The sequence below is a fragment of the Phaenicophaeus curvirostris genome, chromosome 9, assembly GCF_032191515.1.
Source record: "Phaenicophaeus curvirostris isolate KB17595 chromosome 9, BPBGC_Pcur_1.0, whole genome shotgun sequence".
NCBI lineage: Eukaryota > Metazoa > Chordata > Aves > Cuculiformes > Cuculidae > Phaenicophaeus > Phaenicophaeus curvirostris.
Genome location: NC_091400.1, coordinates 17,651,225 through 17,672,689, shown reverse-complemented (window position 1 = coordinate 17,672,689; position 21,465 = coordinate 17,651,225). Strand labels below are relative to the sequence as shown.

General features: G+C 42.5%; 1 protein-coding gene across 6 annotated transcripts in view; it reads right to left on the bottom strand.

Annotated features, from left to right (window-relative positions):
- The window catches only part of ARHGAP22 (Rho GTPase activating protein 22), a 132,815-nt gene that overhangs the window by 4,856 nt on the left and 106,494 nt on the right, over nucleotides 1–21,465 (bottom strand). For 3 of the 6 annotated variants that reach the window (XM_069863251.1, XM_069863253.1, XM_069863256.1), the window contains 5 exons: nucleotides 13,510–13,717; nucleotides 9,391–9,523; nucleotides 5,125–5,198; nucleotides 3,345–3,481; nucleotides 315–1,215 (listed from right to left, as the gene is read on the bottom strand). In XM_069863251.1, the coding sequence (XP_069719352.1) occupies nucleotides 315–1,215; nucleotides 3,345–3,481; nucleotides 5,125–5,198; nucleotides 9,391–9,523; nucleotides 13,510–13,717 (1,453 nt within the window). Of the gene's footprint in view, nucleotides 1–314; nucleotides 1,216–3,344; nucleotides 3,482–5,124; nucleotides 5,199–9,390; nucleotides 9,524–13,509; nucleotides 13,718–17,131; nucleotides 17,537–21,465 lie in introns of those variants that run through there. The other 3 variants (XM_069863252.1, XM_069863254.1, XM_069863257.1) reach the window with 2 other exon arrangements.

The following is a 21,465-nucleotide window of genomic DNA, read 5'->3' as shown; positions in this document are numbered from 1 at the left end:
GCCGTTTCTCCCAGGACACTGACAAAGAGCAGACTTTGGCATTACCTGCACAATTCTTATTTCCAGTGAAAAGGTAGAATGTAAAATACTGAAATTCCCTGTGTGACAGAAATCCCTTTTTTCCGGTTCTCTCTTAGATCAGAGGGAGAAAAGTTGGATTCAGAGAGCAATGTGGAAAATGCAGAACCAAATCTGCTGTCTCCTAAACCTGAACTCCATGTCTGAGAACCTGATAGCTTTGTAGCCTGAACCCATGTTCAAACAGGGGCAATGCTGACAGACAATCTCCTTGTCCCCCCTTCAGATGACATTACCTTTTGATACTAGTTTCATACTCAGTCCTCTGTTTGCTTAGTTCTGTCTTTAGCTCTACCACCAAGCTCTGTAAGGCCCTAGAGCATTTGACAGAGTCTCTGGAAGCTGCAGCTGGGTTGCTCTGTTCACTGCTGCCGCTGCATTCTTCAAACCTATCAATGCTGTTCTCCAGATCTGCAGTCTTGACCTCACTCTGAGACAGCGAGCCCTGAGTGGTCCACTCAGTTTTGAGAGAGCTTAAAGCAGAAGAGTCACTGGCCCGGCAGGCTGGGCAGCTGCTGACTGAGTCCACCACGGAGATTTCACATGATGACGTAGACCAGGTGGTGCTGGCCATACTGTGTGTGCTAAGGGAGAGGCTGGATGAAGGGACATTGTCGTAGGTAGAGAGTCTTTGGGAAGAACACAAGTCTTTAACTCTCTCCCCAGAGGCTGTCCGGCGATGACCTCGGAGAGAGTACAGTCCATTCATCAACCAGTTCCCACTGGCGGAGAGGTTGGGAATATCTAAAGATGAGCTGCCCAGCTTTGGACTCACAGACCGTGCTCCCTGCTGGCGGAAGGAGTATTTCCATGGAGGCAGCGTTTGCACTCTTTTGCTGGGGCTGGTGGCAGGCTGAGTCACTTTGCCACTGTGCTCCGAAGGAGAGTTTTTCTCCACAGGTCCAGGAGCAGCCTCTAGTTCTACAGCATTGCTAGAAGGCAAATCAGCAGGGCTGGCAATGCTGTTCTCTGACCTGCTGCCCTCCCCATCCTCCTCAGAGATCCACTCCACAGTACTGCGCTGACGCACAGGCCTGATTTCCAACTGGCTCCCTGGCACGTCTGCCTGAGGAACAGCAAAGATTCGCCCCTGTTCACTTATCAGCACAGTCATCAGGTGCTGAACTAGCGAGGTGCCTGTGGGAAGAAAACAATGGCAAGCAGTTGATGAGACATGGAAGATCTCAGAGACTCACCCTTCATCTGTGAGACACGCTGTGAGCTCCTGGTGAGGCAGGCGTGGAGCCACCATGCAATTACCAAACCCAACACAAAGCACTTTCTACAAAAGAGAAAAACCTCAAAACCAGTAAATATATGATTAATTCTGTCTTTAATTGTCTGAAATCGAGAATAAGACTAACATATTCAAGGTTTCAATGTAAGAGTCTGAATTTAATAATGAGGTTTTGGCCTGATAGAAGTTGTAGCTGAGCTCAGTACCACTTACTATTATATGTCCATGAGTGTGGGGAGAGAAATAAAGGCATTTTCTGGAGATAAAGGCATTCCTAACAGTTTAGCTGCCAAACTTCAGATATTTCTACTTGAAATTCATAGTTTAAGTCTGAAGAAAGAAATAATTCAAGTGTTTTTTGTTAAGAAATGGCAGCAGTATTTTTCTTTATCATTTGATTTAGCAGATCCATATTAAAGATAAAGAAGCTAAAAACAATTTTGAGAGTCTTTTCACTTCTCTGTTATTTCTATTTAACCAATCTTAACTAACAATTAAGCAAAATATTCCTAGTGATGTTGCTTATGAGTACAATGATTAAGTCTAAAAATTCAGTCACTGGATCTCCATTTTTCTGTAGTTCAGGACTGTGCTAACACAGAACTCCAGGTTATATCACTGTGATATTTTTATTTGATGACTAGGACACCATGAGAGCACCGTATCTGTGGCAGCTGTGCACCTACACAAAGTACAAAGACCTCTGCCATCAGCTGAACTGTTTAGTGAAATGCCTGAGGTGAACTGAACCCAAACTTATCATCTCTACTAACTGAACAAAAAGCAGGTTGTTGGCTAAGGGCTGTAAGAGTCTCACCAATGCTGACCAACTGGCCACAAGAGGAAGCCACAGCATCACACAACAGATTGAAGTTTCAGATATTCCCAACTCTGTAACGCTGAATAACCCAGCATCGGCTCCTGCACTCTCTTTGCCTCCTCTCCACGTTTTCGTATGTTCCTCCCTTCAAAGGGGGTCTCAATGCTACCCTTAATACTATGCCTCGCATCTCTATGTTAGGCTTCAAGACCCTGAACAACTATAGCATGCCAAGCCATGCTCTGAAGTTGACCTGTTACCTTATAATGTTATCATCTTTGAGGCATAAGCTTCAGTGCCTTTCAGAGGTCACCTGTGCAGAGCTAAAGGTGCTGCTGCTAAGGTGTGATAACGCTGGGTTCTGTGAAGGATTTCCGTCACACAAAACACTGTGTCAGCTGCCCCCTGCAGCTAGGGAGCAGTGCCAGGGCTGAGTTCAGACATCCTGGGCACAGCATCTCCATCTGTGCCTAATGCTGGATGGGATGACTCCATCAATTGCAGGGCTGCCAAGACCACACAAAACTTGATGCAAACACGCAGCTAAAACTTGCACTGCAGGAGTTATGCTCCAGTGCCACCTGGGAGAGGGGCTGTATCCCAGCCCTAGAGTCAACCAAGCAGACATCATGCCCTGGGCATTTCCTGGCTCATATGGAAGATAATTTTCAAGCTTCAGATTTTTACATCCAAAATTCACAGCAATTTTCATCATATTCATTGGGTTCTATGAAGTTCTGACCCATACACACACTGCTTGTAAAAGAACACTACTAAGACAGCTACTTATAGCCACTGTGGCACAGCAAAAACTATATATTTTTCATCGCGGGCTGGATGTCCTTTACAGGGAGCTGTCTAACTAACAAAATGCACCAAGACTAAATGACAGCAGTTTGGTTCTTAAACATGGTCCTTCTGAAGAACATTGGAGCTTCCAGTTTAGCTGTGGATTCACAAAGAGTTTCACATAACACCTTACAACAGGACAGAGGCATCTCCATGTAGTGGTGATGAGAGACACTACCAGTCCAGTGGATAAGAGAAGCCAATCAGTACATCCCCTTGCAGGCACTAATGAAAGGGATTGCTTGACTTGTTGCTGACTGTGCAGTCAAGTGATACACCTAAGAAAGAACATGTGGCTTTCAGCATGCTCTTACACTCCAAAACACAGATGGTGTGCTGTCTCACAAGAGTAATACCTACCTTCCATCATTGTCACTGGATCTTCCATTTTGGGCCGTAATATATTTGGTCCAAACACAGTAGCCAGGTTCTGGACACTCATCTTGTTAACGCTGGAGTGAGCCTGAACTTCATCAAGGAACCTTGAAAAGCCCCCCCAGAAAAGCCAAAGGAAGAGAAGCATAATAAATAAGTCACTTCTTAAGACTATAGGCATTCTGAGGCAGGAACAGTTTTGTCCTCTCTTTATACAACCCTGATACCTGAAAAGCTTCTAGACACTAATGCAGTTTAGATACTCAGTAATAATCCCAGATCCCTCCTGGTGTATGAAAGAGGAAAGGACAGTATGGTTTCCACCAAAAGTACCAGACTACTAGGGACCCAGCCTTCTACTGGGTACAAAAGGACAGACTTATTCCACATTTTTATAGGAATTCTCCAAATACATGAATTGACATCTGCCAGATTTCACTAACAAATATGACAAATGTAAAAAGACATTTTGCTTATCTCCTTGTCCTAAAACCAGCAGCTTTGTTGCATGAATCGAACAAAATGCAAAGAGGTAGCTCAAATACTTCTTGTGAATGCATCAGCTGAGTAAACATCAACACAATAAAAGACTAGGCAAGCCAAAGCCAGCACATGAAGAAATCCAGACAGACTGGTTACCTATATGTATAAGCTGGAAAACAGCAGAAAGTTTCCAACAGTTACTGTTTTTGTAATTTCAAACAGCCTTGCAGCTGGAGTTGTAGTAAGAGAAAAGCTTTTAACAAACACCTAAATAGCTTGTTAATTAGCCAAGTTGTAAAAAGCACTACATGACATGCAAACCTACATGGCAGGAAATAGGACTCAAAAGCAAAGTTTCACCCTGTCTGTACTTAATTTCCTAAACTATTGTTAATTTTTGGATGACTGGATGGGTTTTGGCAGGGAAAAAGTTTCCTTGTCATTCTGCACTACTTGGCCAATTTTTGAAAGCTTCTACTTGCAGCATGACTTTTTGAGGCACTCCCATGTTTTCCTGTGACTTTGCCTTGTGATGGACACTGTGCTGAAACCCAAGAACCCTCAAACTTTTTTTGCTAAGTCAGAAGGAAATTCTACTTGCCTTTCCTCAGTTCTTCACTTAGAAACATGGATAATTATATTCCCCTGCCTTGGCCATTCATTTCTGAGGTGCGTCTGTATTAAGCAAATGGCTAAAGAGGCACATAGTGCAGCAAAATAATTTTTTAAAGCATTCAAAAAATGTAGTTCAGAAATGCTATCTGTCTGTACACTTGGGAAGGGTGTGACGTATCTTGAATAAATCATGGGCTTCATGTCAGTATTACTGTCTACTGCCTGCTCCAGATGCGCAAATCCCACTGGTCATAAAAGGACTAACTACCACGGAGACTGGAATACAAAATAAAGTTCACTATATTTTATCTAGGGCACCAGTCCGTTCCAGCTCCCAGAACACATTCCAGCCCACTTTGACAAAACTAGGAGAGTCACCAGAGAGATGAGGGGAGAAAAGGCTGTGGAGTCCCTGGTATTCCAAGAGGAAGCCACTCACAACCCCAATTCCAAATGAGAGCGGAGGCCAGAATGGCTACTCTGACTGCGGCTGCAACTCAGCTTGTGTCATTAATCTTCCAAGTGTGCAGTACCTGGAAAGAATGCTTTATAGTAGCATGTGTCAGTGATGTCTGAATATGCTTACTTTCAGAATAAATTACTTGCATACCAGACTGAGCTTCACAAAACTTAGTGACTTTTCCAAGTGTTAATTAATTTCACTTACTTGCATATGTATTTGAGGAGGTTGTAGTTGGCTTGGGGCAAATTCTTCACCTGTTTAACCAGTTCCTGAGTGCCCTGAAGGACAGAAAAAACAGGGAGACCTACTAATACAAAAGATGCAAAGCAGATGTGACTTTCCTTCAGTACTACAACATCCTCCTTCCAGAGTCACCATGAACAACAGATGATAACGCAGAAAGGTTTTGCTTTAAAAAAGGTGTCATCCAGTGTGTTATGCCTTTCAAAAACTCAATGTCCAGAACGTGAATAATTTCTCAGAATCAGTGGAAATACTTCTGATAACTTTAGTGGTTGATGTAGAAGTTTTCAATCATAGAGGCCTGCTAGCATTCAAAGTCTGCCCAAGGCATTCGCATAAACATTCCACCAAATGTGCTTTTTCAGTATGTGGCCTATTCAAAATTTTGAGGCACCGAGTGTAGTGTAAATACATTGCAGTAATGTTCCACTAACTGAGCAGAGAAAAGTCTTTTTTTAAAAAAAGCTAAATGATATTCCAGTTGAACTACTTCCTTTTTAATTACTTATTTCCATTTGCAGTCATTCTGAGTTGTGATATTCTTCCTCATAAAATTTCTGTCTTTGCATTAACACATAACATGAGACATCTGCTGAAGTAATGACTTAAAGCCCTGAAGCTACTTTAATAATCTGTCGAAAACTTCTGTCTCAGAAGGCTATTGCCCTTCTACAGTCCCAAGCACTGTTTGCCTGTTCTTTTCAATGTTGCAGTTGCCCCGGAGATTTGCTTATTTTCTGATACAACTAAATCTTTTGTGGGAAAACAGATACCCAAGCACATTTGGAAAGAGTGACAGCTGCTAAATAATGATGGAGGGCTGCTAAATAATGATGGAGAATTTTCAGAAGCAGCCGGTTCCAAGCCAAGTAAGTGCATCTAGACATTTATTTCAAACTTTCTCAATTTATTAAGGACTGTTAGGGAGGGAATTCTGTTGGCCAGCCTCTTGCAAGATCAGCCTCTTAGTACTTAAAGGGCGGCCATGCAGAAAAGATGGGAAGGGGATCTTTATCCATGAGTGCAGGGATAGGATGAGGGTAACAGTTTTGAGCTGAAAGAGGGGAGATTTAGATTAGATATTGGGAAGAATTTTTTTACTGTGAGGGTGGTGATGCACTGGAACAAGTTGCCCAGAGGCGTGGTGGATGCCCCATCCCTGGAAGTGTTCAAGGCCAGGCTGGATGAGTCTTTGAGCAACCCAATCCAGTGGAAGGTGTCCCGGAACGAAATGATCTTTAAGGGACCTTCCAACCTAAACCATTCTATGTTTCTATGGTAACCACCTGACCAATAGATGTCAGAAGGCTAAGCCTAGTAACACCGCAGCAAAACTGTAAAGGAAAATGTGAGCTAGAAACTGCTGAGTTATTAATAAATAGCACTGATCATGCTTATGGCTGCAGCCTTGCAAGCAACACAGGCACTGCACATCATTCATCATGACAATCTGCAGCAATAAATCTTACCTCCTTGAAAACACTGCATGTCTAATTCACCACAGATGATGCATGCTTTCCAAGGAGTGATCCTCAAACCAAGAATTTTGCAATGTATGTCACAGATCAGCACCAGTTAGGAGCTTCTACTGGGGCTGGAAAACTAGCAAAACTTCAGATGTTCACCCAAATTCAGACCCCTCTTTAAAAACTCAAATGTCATGTGCTTTGAGAGGATATGTGCATGTCCACTGAACTGCTGGGTGCATCTCTACAGTACAGGCAGCAGTGAAGGCTGAAGTACTACCACGTCAAGTTAGCTCAGTCTCAAATGAGTTCCTACAGATTTGAAGATCTTTTATTCATTCTCACTCTAAGACTGTTTTTCATTTTCAATCCACCCTCCCAAAGGTTGAGATCAGAATCCAATCTTTTTTAATGCTTCAGTCCTACTGAGCTACCTGGAGGCCTCAACTCAACCCAAGCTCTCCGTTACGTTTCTGTTTGCATACCAACACAAGAGACTACTTGGGAGCAGCAGGAAGATTAACAGCAATTTGAGTGAAAACCAGAAACCTTAGAGCCATGCTAGAGTATTTTTTTGCTGTAGATGAAGATTAAGCCAAGCTAATATAATAATTCTTACCTACAGTCACAATGTAGCAGTATGAGGTGCCAATGATTTTATTTGAGGGGATATTTTGCCTTAAGTAACTCTGGGGTTTTTTTGGAGGGGTGGGGGGTACAAAACTAGAGAAAATTATATTTTGAGTCTAAAAGCCTCATTCAAAACTTCCAAGTGAAGAACAAAAACAGCATGAAAATAGTACTTCAAATTGAAACAACAGATTGTATTTTGTTTCCACATAATTTTTAAAAATCAAACATATGATTTTGACATTCCCTACTTATTATTTCATGCTAAAAAATTACGGTTTCAATGAAATCACATTTTTGAGTGGGGGTATTTTCCACATGAGAGGTGAGCCAGGCCCTACAGGCTGGGTATGACTTTGTGCTACATTCCGCTCCACAGCTCCTGTGCATGTACAGCCTCTGCACCCTTGGTGTGTGCACTCCACCTTTCTTTCTGAAAAAGTAAACAGTCCTTGTTGAGGTTCCAGGTTTTCCTGACAAAGAACACGGTTATGTTTACAACAGCAGTTTAACAAGACAACTTTGTGCTATCAGCAGTACCATATATTATATGCTTTCATTTTGGCTGCCTAGTGTTCCTGATAGCCTTTCTAATCCAAAGAGAATACTGCACTGCAAGTCATTTGAGTCTGGCCTTGCTCCCATAAAACCAACACAGATGTTGCTTACCAAACCACTGCAGCCTGTGCAGGCAAAATCAGGCAAACTCTGTAGTTAATAAGCTGAGCTGTGATACACAATTATGTTTACCCAGTTTGGCAGTGTCTCTACTCTTGTGCAATAGTGCTTAACGGATTCAAAACTCCCAGTCTGCACATCTTATGACCAAAATGGAAATCAGCTCCACTGCCTCAGAAATGCTGCTGTTTCCTGTGAAATCAACAACTGTGCACCCTGCAGAGATGCCCGAGTTGACTGAGGATAAGGTAGAAAATAAACAAGTGGAGCTACTACTGCACTGGTGCAGTGATGTGGCTGTGTCTAGGACACAAATGCATATCTCTGTGTGGTAATATGCTGTGTTAGGGACAGAGATGTGCTTTCTCAGATTTGACTAAAGGATATACCATATGAGTACATATAGCAGCAAACTTAGCTTTTTTTTCCATAAAAAACCCTGACATTACCAGATATACTACATTTGATGAATGCTAACAAGCATCTTTCTATGGTCATCATGAAAGACTGAATCTCCCCAGAGCCTTCTGCCACTTTTACTAAAAGAGAACCCCAGCCTTTAAATAAAGCACAGTTTTTACAATTCCCAGAGACAAAAATGTGAGTTTGCTCACACACAGAAAAGGGACAGAACTGTGAACTGTGACTCATAAGCCCTCATGCCTTTCCTTCTTTAGCTGACACTAGCAGCAACCTCACAGCTTCTTTAAACCTCTGGTTTAGAAGGTGGCACAATTCCACCCACTGCATTAGACCAGATCCAACATGCCCCTGCAGTCAGCAAAGAGCTAAGGCATCATCACAAGAGGAAAAACATGGATGAAACAGATCAATCAATCACATTGTAAATTATCCTGCTCCTCCCAAACAATGAATCAAAATTTCCATGATTGCCACAGGTTTGGAGACTTTAGTCAGTCTCTCCCCTTGCCTGGAAATCAAAGAGAAGAACATCATAAGAAGGTTCTGGAAAAGTATTCAGGGCATTATTTCCTTGTTTTGGGATAATATCATAGCCTGCCCTTTTTGTAGTGGTTTTCATCTAAGAATTACAAAGATGATCGCACTCATCCAGCAAAACCTTTGGGAAGCAGAACATGTTGTTCTGATATATGAAACTGAAAACACAGAAAAAAAGATTGACTTCATAAAGCTTGCTCATGAGTCAACAGCAAGACCTTGCATCTCTTGCTGATTATGCTACAGAACAGCTTTGTTCAGAAGAAAGACACACCAGGCTGCATGACTGACTTAACAAAAAACCTCCTGTTTCAAGCAGGAGCCTGTGATATTAACACCCATTTCACAACTTCAGAAAAACTCAGAGGAAGGTTTCCAGGAGCTTCACTGATTTAAATCGGAGTGAAGTGATGAGAAGAAAGCTGTACTACATTGAGTCTTGGGAATAACCTTTGAGGTAGGGGGAGGCATATTAGAAAGAAGTATCACTGACCTCTCCCTCATCTTTTGACAGTAGCTGTCCACAAGAAAGAAAGTCTTCATATTTGGCAAAGGGGATGACAGGCTCTGGCAGCTCTCGAAGGTAAAGCTTCAGGAGAGACGCCACAGTGTGAACATCCGTGTTGCTGCAACAGAGAAGAGGGAAGGAAATTTAGAAACCCATACTACACCAAATCTTGATGCCTTTCACTGGGTGTGCATCAAGGTCCCTCTTAGAAATGGGCATAAAGCAGGCACATGGAAGGAAGCTGTTCTGCCACATTTTTATACTAGGCTGAAGGGAACAAGGGAAATCTCCCATTTTGTCAAGACATAAATGCATCTCAGGCAATACAGGCAGTGGAAGGGATATGCCCTTGATACTGCTTAAGGTGGATGGTACTGTGGTTCCTCAGCCAATGTGGATCAGGAACGTGAGCAAGACAGTCCAGGTAAATGCACAGTGATTACGTAGTACTGACAATAGAGCCCTGCATCCTTGCGCATTCAAACATAACCTCTAATCCTCTTACTGATCTCTCCTGACTGATACTCCCCCAGCCAGCACCCATCTGCGTTGATCGGACAGACTCCCAAGTGTCCTGATGAATCATTCAGAAAAAAATGGAGGAAACTGTTTTCTCCAGACCCCCTATTGCTATTTGGCATGGATGCCCAATTTTTGGATTATATCTCCTCCACTAGGATGGGGTATATGGCATATCCTAGCCCATCTGTTATGCGAAGATATCAGCTTTTCTTTTCTCTCCCACTCCAGGAACATTTGTTTTTTAGCTCTTTTCTCTCCTTTGCTTTAAGTTGGGGTTGAGGTGTCAGATCCCTCAATGAAGATGCACCTGATCTTTCTTTTCCATTTGCTATCCAGCTTTTGATGCATGGCAGTACCTCTCCCTCATTTCAAGTCTCCTGTTCTACAACTTTGTTAACCTTTGCAGATGACCTCCTCAAAGGTTTCAACTGCTGGAAGTCAAAACAGATTCTGTGACCAGCTCCCCATTGCCCTGGCAGTCTTTAAAGATCTGAGAGAAAAACACATCAGTAACCACAGGGCAATGGAGCTTCAAATCCTCACCTCTATATAAAAGCTGAATCTCTTCTGCTCAGTATGTTTTTAAGCATTTTTGGAACACACAGCTAAAACAAAACAGGAAAAATTACAATGCGATGCTGCCAGCAGATACCACGTGCTGATGATCCTGATAATGCTATTTCTATTAAACAGCTCAATTGTATTTGAGAATACCAGTTTCACACAGTGTTTTTCTCAAGCTGATTATAAATGCTTTGCAAATTAGGTCAGTACTCCCTTTTTTCCCCCCCATTTTTTTAATGTGGAGTTTAAGGCATGGATGGTGAATTTAACTATCATTCGGAAGCAGAGCCCAGACTACAGCTTCAGCTCTACTGGCTCCAGTTACTGTTTAGTCCACAAAGCCATGTGAAATCCAGCCAAACTTTCAGTGTTATGAAAGTGCAACAGGAGCAGACTGCTGTAAATGCTTCCAAAACAGCAACATCTGGCCTTTCATGAGAAAATACATATGCATTTAAAACCTAAATTGGAAAATCAAGCCTTTTAAAAAGAAATATTTTAATTATCAGTCATAACAGAATCTGATCCACCATGGAACATGCATGTTCTATCATTTGGAAGGTCACTGTAGATACAAAAGGCATCTAGAAGCACTGACTACAACTCGGGGCAGGAGGGAAATATACCTTTCACTACATCTTATTTGGAAACAAGCAAATAGACTTCACAGTTGCAGAAAATATTTGTTGCTGCCTAGGTATCCTGGGCCATACACGGACCGGTTTAGTTACACATAGAGAAAATCATGCTTGCTAGGAGAAGAATCATTTCACTTAGCCACGGTGGAACTACCTTCCGCCTTGACATTGTCTGTGGCTATACACATCAAAGACCAGAGCACTAGCCCTAGAAGTCAAAGAGGACACGGTGGAAACAATAAAGTACTACTTGAGTGCCCATAGGCTTGTGTCTTTTAATTCTTTACTGAATCTTCAGTTATCACATTTCAAATCAGCTACCTAAAAAGTGGGTGATCTTTATTGCCTCTATTAAAGGTGAGATACAGCAACTGATGTATGTAGCCAATGCAAATGCCTATGGAAATAAAGGTGCTTTCTACTTTAAAAATGCTGGGGGAGGCTTGGCTTATCTTCACGACATAGAAGTTAGTATGGATTAGACTGAGGTAAAACATGAAAGTGAAACTGTCATTCCTAATTAACTCCTTTCATAGACACGCCTGTTCAAGAATATGAGCATTTTCCAAAATAACTTTGTTTGCTTCCACATGAAGCAAGATAATTCTAGTTCTGAAATAGAACACTCAGACATCCAGTAAAAAATACGAAGAGTTTATTTAAGAAAAGATGAAGTGAGACAACTTGACAATTTCAAACTCCACTTTTTCATGAAAAATTCTCTAAATATTTGGCACTTCTATTTAGGGAGCAAGTACTGACTGTGGTTAAGAATCAAAGAAAAGAGGATGGGTGGTCTGGGAAACTGAAGGGAGGGAAGAATTAGAAGAATGTTCCATATAGATTTTAAGGATATTCTTCCCAGGATGAGACCCAAACTGTGCTGCCTATGCAGGAGAAAGCTAGAATGCAGGGATGCTATTCGCAATTGATATGTGCTGGCAATGTTGCCTGCATCACCTGGGAAAGTCATGCTAGAGGTCAATTAAGAAACAGAGCCAAGTTTACAAGTAAAGATCACAAATCTGGTCCCACTTCTGGACCTGTGATAAAAACGGGGCCAGATCTATCCCTGGAATTCAAGGTCTCTGTTAAGATCAAAGTCCATTTCTCAAAGCACTGTTTAGGTTAGCACAATCCACCCTTCACTCAGGGTAGTGTGTACATATGAGAGAGGGAAGGAAATGCTAATTACAGAGTATGGACGAGATTTGGTTGCAAGGGCCCTGAAAGAATTTACCCTCCTGTCTGGGCGCAGGGACGATGTAGAGAGAGACAGAGCAGCTGAGACCTGTACCCCTTCTCTTGCTGACCCTGGATGGTGCACCCTGAGCCAGGGCTGAGAGTCTTCAGTGGGAAACAATATTAAGCTGAGCCTCTATTATTTACCTCTTGCCTGATTTACAACACGCTGATGCATGGCTACAAATCCTGTTGATCTGAACCTAGACCCTGACACTCAGAAAGATCAGCTAGCTTGATCTTGGACCTGCCTCATCACTATGGGCTTGCCTGGTGATGACTGGACTGTGTCAAAGCCTTTGCCAGCACTGTTCCTACACTTGGCTTCTGGCTCACCTTGCTTTGTGAAGCAGCTGGCCTCTGCTGCTCCCTGACATTGGCACTGTCACCAGGACAAAAAGGCAGCTAGCACGGCTCTGTACCAGGCAAGGAGCAATAATACTAACATTTTTATACTGGGAAGAAATGCGCAAAATTGCAAACTTTTTGTTTCAGAAACATTTGACTCAAGTTTTGTTGAAAATCAAAAGATGTATTCAGTTTTGAAATAAACATTCCACCTCAGCTGCTGAAATTGTGGACCAAAAAAAAGCCCATTTTGGCCAATAATTCCCCAGGGGTCAGAAAGTGTTTAGTTATGACATGCTGACCAATTCTATACATTGCATGCACAACAGCCAGGGAAGATACGTGAAATGGTGCTGACTATTCCAATAGCTGGTGACAAAGAGGAAGTGTCAGGATGTTGCCCCTGGGCAGATTCTCTGTGGTTGTGGCAAGCGAGAATGCAATATCTGAAAGTAGTAAAATGCCTAGTTCACCTCTGACATACCCATTTCTATGGTGGGAACTCTCAGCTGCTAGTATGCTGCACCCAAATACAGCAATTTCATTCAACAAGTGCTTAAGCTGAAACACTGGATTCATCTAGACTAATGGGCTAGATTTCTCCCCCTGCTCAAGCACTTACTTGTATGAAGGTCTCTGCACCCAATACCATGCAGGAGAAAACCTCTTCAAATGAAGAGAACAATGGTGTGGAAAGAACATGTAAATTAGGATAGCTACCACAAGGCCATTCCTGACAGACTTTACACGCCATAGATAAATCAGCCTGAATGTGGTGATGTCAACCCACCTATCAAAAAGGGGCTTCTCTCCACAGTCAAAAGAATCCTGCAGATCTTTGACAAGATTGGCTTGGCCAGGCATCCGAAAGAGCCCCTCCTCTGTAAGACCTCGCTCCCGAATAAAATCCACACACTGTTCCACCAGCAGTGGGGCCAAGCGCTGGCCATACTTCTTCTCATACTGTACGGTGTCCTCCAATCGCTGTCCAAAGATCCCTGCCAACAGAGAGCAAGAGAGACATCTGGGTGTCAACTTAAACTCTTCTTGAGCTATTACTCAGGGTATACAATGAGGGGAAACTTTCATATGGAGGGGGATGAGCCTATGTGAAGGTCCAGCTTCTAAGAGACTTGGAAGAATAACATTATTTTTAAGACCAAGAATTATATGCTGAGTGAGTTTTTTCATGCTTAAGGGTGCTTCAAACTATCCTCTGCCCTAAGACAGCTTATATCTCATTTTACATAAGGAAGGTGGGGTAACAGTGTGTTTAAGGTTATCCACAGCGGTGCCAAATCTGAATTAACTAATCATATCTCATTGCATCTTCTATCCCAAGAACACCAAAACAAAGACTACGTTGACTTTATGTGACACAATTCCTTTCTAAATGCCTGCACTCTTAGCAGTCACACAGTTGCCCTTCAACAGTTTGCAGCAGCCTAGCCCAATAGGTAGCAGTCCCACTGGCAGAAGATTGCCAACATGACAGAATAGAGCTGTCGACACTAAAACTAGCTATTGTGAAAATCCCCCACCATCCTCCAAGCTTTACATTTTTATTTCTTTTCCTTTAACTAAAATTGCTGAGTGAAAATTAAAACACAGAGTAAAACACAAAATACATTTCCTTTTCTGTTAAGATGTGTGATACTGAATTTCTTGCACCTTGAAAATATCAGCAGCATCAGATATTCTAAGACCAAACTAGCTTAGGTTAAGACAGACATGACAGGGGAAGAAGCCAAACTACCTATCATGAGGAGGCAAAGGAGCTGGCACAAGTGTGGGTTTCTTCTTGTGTGACAGTGTGCACCAAAGGGCTGGGAAGGTGAGATCACACAGCCCTCACAGGTCATTTTTTGCTGAGGGGAAGAAAAGACTCTGAAGCCATTGCCAGGATGAAAAACTTCTCCCAGCCTCATGCTCTTTGCTGCTTCTACATTAGTTTGGCAGCCCTACTCCAGCCCATATCCAATTGTGGATCTATGTTTTCTCTTTCCTTCAATGCTGAACCCCCTTTTTCCAGGGAAACACTGGAAAACGTCAACAAGCATTGCACAAAGTATTTTGCCCAAGCGAAGTCTGTTTGCATCTACAACTTTCCCTTTGCAGTCCCAGTCACACTGCATCCCTGTGCTTTATCTTTCTCTCTATCCTAGTCATAGTGGTTTTTTGCTGATCCTTAGACAAGGACCACTCTTACAGCCACTGCTCAGAAGGAAGATTGCTTCCAGGCCAAGACTTTTGGCAATAAGAGCATTAGAGAGAGAAAGCACAAAGCCACAGCTAGAGTGGGGCTGGAACGTTGGCCTTGGAGAAATTGTTCATCTGTGCAGTGGCTGAAGAGCTTGTTCATGCCTTAGAAAAGGAAATCAGTATTAGAGTTCAGAGAAGGGCCAAGCTAAGAGCTACATTTGGGTTGGGGCTGGAAAGAAACTGTCATAGGGAAGCTGCTTACAGTGCTGGGATTGTGGAAATTTTTCATCTGGGCATCTGCTGGGAGGCCTTGATGGAGTCTGCCCTTGGGAAAATTATGACTAGGGCTCTCACAGCTACACTGGGAAGAGAAATAGCAGATGCAGATGCATCTGTCTACTTCAGTCTCCCAGGGCTAAATAGGACAGACTGAGGAAGCAGTGGCCTGCTAGCTCTGTAAAACTCATCTCTCACTTCAGTTAGGTCTCAGAAGAGCCTGTAAAACTCACGTGTAAAATGTCCCTGAAACCACCAGGATATGACAGCATTGTTGGGCTGGACAGGGACTACCCTGCCTGGCAAGGAAAAGCTAACATGGAGCCAGTCACACACAGCCTCATCTGCTGGCTCCCCGAGGCACAAGACTGTTTTTAATCACTGAGGCCTGCAGCTCAGACTGAACTTGGCAGTGCTTCACTCCATGTGATGATTCTGCTGGAAGACATTAAAATCTTTCTCTTCACTCAGAAGAAGAGGAGTCAGTGCCATGCAGTCACACTCCCAGACAGAGTTAGACAGCAAATAAAGCCAAAAGCTACTAGTAGCCCAAGGGTTAACTGTCCCTGTTACACCCTTATCTACAGCTAGGCTGTTTTGTTTGGTTTCAAAGCAGAAAAAACCCAGCATGCCTGGGACCATATCCTTAATCTCAGAAAGATGCAAGAGATACTAAAAAAATGGGCTAGCAGTGCTACAGAATTTATTTCCTCTACTCCAACAAGCTGTCTCTGTTCTTTAAAGATTTAGGTGGCTCTTTGTGGAAAAAGCGAGCCAGGAATGATGTACTGCCTAAGACACAGACAGGCTCTCTGTCCTGGCCTGAATAGCTCACCCACCAGCTCCAGGCGTACAAAGTCTATACATTCAGTTATGCTGTCCAGACATGCAGTGGGCAGGAAAATATACGCTCCCTGCTTCATTTTTTCCTCATCAGAGCTCTGGTTTCAACCAAAATAAACTAAAGACAGAGATAACATAGTCAGTTCTTGAGTAGATTTTCTTTACGGGAGGACTGAGGACTTTGTATATGCGTAAAGTGGGAAAAGTCCAGACACACCTATGTCAGCTGTATATACAGCTTAGTACACACACACATTAAAAGATGTGTGGGAAGGTAATCAGGCATGCACCTGGATGTTACTATACAGCAGCACATACACCCGCGCATACATGTGGTGCCTCACAGACAGGCAGTTTACAGATGTAAAGACTGTGTACGTGCTCACCTGCACAGGTAAGTGCTTTTACCTTCCCACATTCATTCTTATGTTCCCATTTATATGTCCCTCTCACACATGAAAGCACTGAGAAAAAAACACGACCAGACACTCAGAAATGCATATGCTTCCATAGCACAAAACATACAAACCTGTAACTCTTTTTTTCCCCCTCCCCTGGCCCACGCAAACACACACTGCAGCAGCAATTGAAAAATGAGTTCCACATTAGGAACTGTATGTACCACCTAAGAAAAGATAGTCCCTAACAACTAAAGAATCAAGCCAGATAAAGCACGCAAAAAAAGGATAGGAAGTGAGAGGTACTTAGGAATCAAGAGAAACTGATGAATTAATTTGGCCAAGGTCACAGAAATCGGTCTGCGATAGCACTTGGTGTCTTCTGACTCCACTCCCCACATATAGTAATCTCCATATACTAGGAGCTGATTGCTCTCATACATTTACATCCATTTAAATATTCTCCATAAAGGCAAACAGAAACACATCTCCCTAGAACTATCGTCAAATGGTAACTTGGCATCCAGTAGTATTTTTGGCCATAGACTGGGTCCTTCCCACTCCTCTCCCCTCTGCAAAGCCAGCTTCTTTTTTAGATTCTTAGCTTCTGTCTGAGGCTGAGCTCAAATATCTGCTTCTCCTCTAGTAAAAGAAAACCACAACAAATCTAAACTCTGGAAAATCATCTCATACCTCTTGTTCTTGTGCAGCACTCTGCTACATGACAGGCGCTGAGCTTCAAGCAGAAACCAGGCAGTGTCAGACAGCAGGAGCGGCAGAGAAAGAAAGTCCTGACTTCAGGCATCAGACACATTCTGAGTCCCAGCACTGGCAGCTTTCCATTCACCCAGCACTACAGAGCAGAGAGAGCAGCCGATCTGCCCTGGGAGATAATCTCAGCAGCACATCTGGTCTTTGCTCTGCAACTCGGCATTAATTATGACTTGTGCAGAAAGCATTTGAAACACCCAATGAGACGCAGAGCTTCCCGGCTCCCTCTGCATGGGGAAGGAGAGCAGAAAGACAGGCAGGTAGGGTCTTGCCCACCCTCGAAGCTGCTGCCAATGTAAACAGCAGGTAAGTATGGGTCACAAGTTTTAACAAAGGCATCCCCCATCGGCTCTGTAATATATTCATGCTCTAATTGCTTGTCAGATCTATTCTAGATAGCTGGAAAAGCTGAGCAACAGTTGCTGTCTGCATGCCACACTCTGGATCCATTACTGATACAGGCAACCTGGTGCCCTGGTCTGGTCTCTGATCTGCTTGCAAAGCATCAGAAGCACAGACTTTGTTTTGGAGAGCACATCCCCCCACTTTAGCCTTCGCATGCTCTGAGAGTATCTCCACAGCTCTGGGATGTGTTGAAAAGTTTTACACAGCTTAGGAAAAGCTACAGTTTTCAACCTGTGCATCTTTTTTTGTGCTTACAGCCTCTGCTTTAGTCCTTTACGGAGAGGTTGCCTGATGATGAATTACTTAAGAAAAAAAGTTTATCACACAATCCCAATGTAGTTATACAGAGATCAGCCCTCCATTCCACTTACAAAATGCACCCATGTGATTGCAGATCTGCAGTAGTCATCACCCAAAATTTTTGCACCAAGTTTTTGGGGAATTTTACCAAGTTCAGCTAACTTCACCTCCCTCTGCAGAAAAAAAATTAAAACATAGTCCCTGTCTACAGCTACTCATCTGCTTCTGTTGTTAAAATATCATGTCTCTAGTCACTGCATTGACCACATTCATCTGAACTTAACGGCCCACCAGTGTCTCAGCTACACTGTGGCTCAGTTTGAACACATATGTCAAAAAAAAAAAAAAAAAAAGCTGACCCAGCAGTCAAGCTCCAAGATTTCAGTCACTGACACAGTGTTGTCCCACAACTTAGGAAACTTCAGATCAAACTGTCAAACTATATTTTCTGTTTTGATCAAAAGCTCCTGAAGAAATTACTGTCTCACTACAGGTGAAGGCAGTATCAGGATCAAAATCTCCAATTCTTGAATGGCAAGGTAGTGAGGTATTCCTCAGCTATTCAAGGCATACCTTGACCAGTAAGGTATTGCACAACTAGACACCAGAAGCCTAGACAATACACTAGACAATATTTAAAGGTCACTAAAGAATGTTTGAGAAGTGATGGAGATTTTTAAACAGAAGTTACAAATTAGTATTCTTCACCCTTTTATTATCCTCTCTTCCATCTTGGTGAACACAGCAGGCTGCAGGTTAGGGAGAGCCTGCCCACAGTGAAAACTGGTGAGCAGAACCAATCCTCTTCTGAATGGCTGAGACACCTTCAAGATTTTTGGCACTATTCCTTGGAACAATGTTTCAAAATGTGTTACATCTGCTAATAATATTATGGACCCTGGGACTCAATGGCTGCGATGAAAGACCAGGAGATAGCAAATGCAGACTTTCATTCTTCCATTCACTTCTCCATTCCTGTTTTATATCTCTCAAAACAAAGAACAAGGAGGTAGCCAATAAAATAGCCAAAAAAAGGAGGTAGCCAATACATGTTAACATGTATATTGCTAAACTCTAATATTAAGCATATTAACCTACGAAACTCACTGCCTCTCTGTGGCCAAAGACACAGCATGACTCAAAGCACGATTAGACTTCAGCATAGCTTATAATACCATGAGTTGTATGAGAGACAATGAAGACAATGTAAACTCTTCTCCAAAGAAAGAGCAAACACAGCTCTTTGGTGAGAGAAAAAAATGCAGAAAAAGCACATGCTTGCTTACATGAGCATCACAACTAAAGCATAAAATGGTAGCTGCTTTGGTGGTGTACCCTGCACATGGTAACTCTGCAGCTGTAGGTTTCTTTTGAGAAGAATGCAAAATTGTGCTGCATATCTACACACTCCACAGTTATCACCTATCTTCTTATATGAAACAATCCTCAATCCCTTTCAAAGCATTGCGTTAAAAATCATGATTTAGACCACAGAATATGACGAGACTGGACTAAAAATAACTCTATATATATAAAAAAATTTAATCTGTCTCTTTTGTTTTGAATATCTAGGTTTATGCCTGGATCCTGCTTTCTCTGTTAACTACATCTCTCATAAATGAAGTCCAAGTTTCACACATAATCACTGGATTGCAGGGGCTGCAGACTCCAGAAGTATACTCAACACTGCAAGAATAGCAATAAATTCCAGACAGCTGGTTACACTGCATATAAATTACCATCAAAGTTTTTACCAGGAGATCTCCCTATACACATGTACCAAAGAGAGAAGGGGTAATGGAAACTGAACTCCCTCTTTCCCCATTGCTGTGAATTTGTTTAGCTTTACAGAAGTTTACCACTAGGAGGTTCTTATTTTCCTAAAGAACTTGGGTTTCTATATCTGTTTAGTGAGCTTGAGGAACTTTTTTCCCTGGTGTCATTGTATGGAGAGAGTCCTAGTAATATTCTCATGAGCTAGTACCACTGCAGATATTCTGCTGTAGGTACCAGACAGGGAGAAAGTGTCCCACCTGTACGTGTCACTACAAGCCTTTAGACTGGTTGGGAAGTTCACTACCACTCACATAGCCTCTGAAATCCAGGCATGTCTCAGGCTTTGCATGCAATTCAGGTCAAATTCAGTCTTGAATCTAGTTGCAACAGACAGGAATGGTGAATCCACATGAACTTAGAAAATACTCCTCCTCATCTCTGACTGTGAGCAAACTTGTTGGCTTGCACAGCTCCAGAACGTGCCTACAGGGTGTGGGTATTTTTAGACACTGGCTTACACTGAGGATTAGCTAATACACAGATATACTCAAACAGACCTGTCTGAGGGAGCTCTGATCTAGGACACTGCTTCATCTACTTGTACAGAAAGGGCCTAGTATCAAAGTTGGAATTAGAGCTGAAGTTCCCTGATTTTCAAGTAAGTTGAGCCTTGTACATGCTCATTTTCTAACCCTGGCAAACATGGACACTTGAACATCTCCTTGTATTCTGCTGAAAGCTGGCAGTGAAATGGCCACAGGTTACAGAGCTGAACCCAGCAGGAAAGACTTCAGCAGTATGTCCCCAGTACACCAGATTCCTTTTCCACTTTCCTCCCTCTCTGAACACTTTAGACAAATCCTTCTCTGAAGAAAATAATGCCTCCATACCGCTCCACTCTTCTGAGCTGGGGTCTTGACCTTTACTGGTAAAATGAAATCTTTTGAGAATTCACAGGCTTCTGCTTACTGACTGATAAAACAGTTCACCCTGGGTTAAAAGGTTATCCAATAACTACATTCATCCTTCTATTACAGTAGATTCTGCCTAACCTATGTGAGGTGTCTTCCCTTCTTTCTAAAATATGTCAGGAAAAGAACTGACTGAGCAGCACTGTATAGTACTCCGGCACAGACCCTGACCAGTTTATGCTCTAAACTGAGATTCTAACTGCTTGCTCACAGAGAAAAAAATATAAACAGATTAAACATTACTTAATCACAGCATTCTGAATCCAGACCTAAACCCCTATGTTTATTGGTCTATTTCTCTCTAAACAAAAGGCAAGAAGCATTTCAAGAACAAAACATCAATAGCAACAAAAATTGCCTTTTTGCAGGCAGTGATCTGGACAAATGTGCCCTGGAAAAATTCCTTCTCCGCACAAGATTAGAACGTCTTTTACAGAACTTTTTATTTACTCTTGCACATGCCTGTCTGCATTTAGTTGCCAGCTTCCACAGACTTGACTGGAGCTATGTCCGTAGAAAGCATCTGACCAGGAGATCTTCTCTTTTAGATGAACTGTATATTGATGCCCTCCCTGCATAGAAAAATTTTACAAAAATTATGTGTGTTAGTAAGTAAAAAATTATTATGACATAGTGTAATTGTTGCTATTAGCACCTCAACACTAGAGAAAGATGAGAATTCCAACTGTGGGTTCAAATGCAAGGCTCACAGAGACTGAAATCTGTTGTTGATCCTCATCTCTTATACAGCATGAAACAAGCCACCTGGATTTCTGGCCACCCTGGAACCTGGCAGGACCTGTG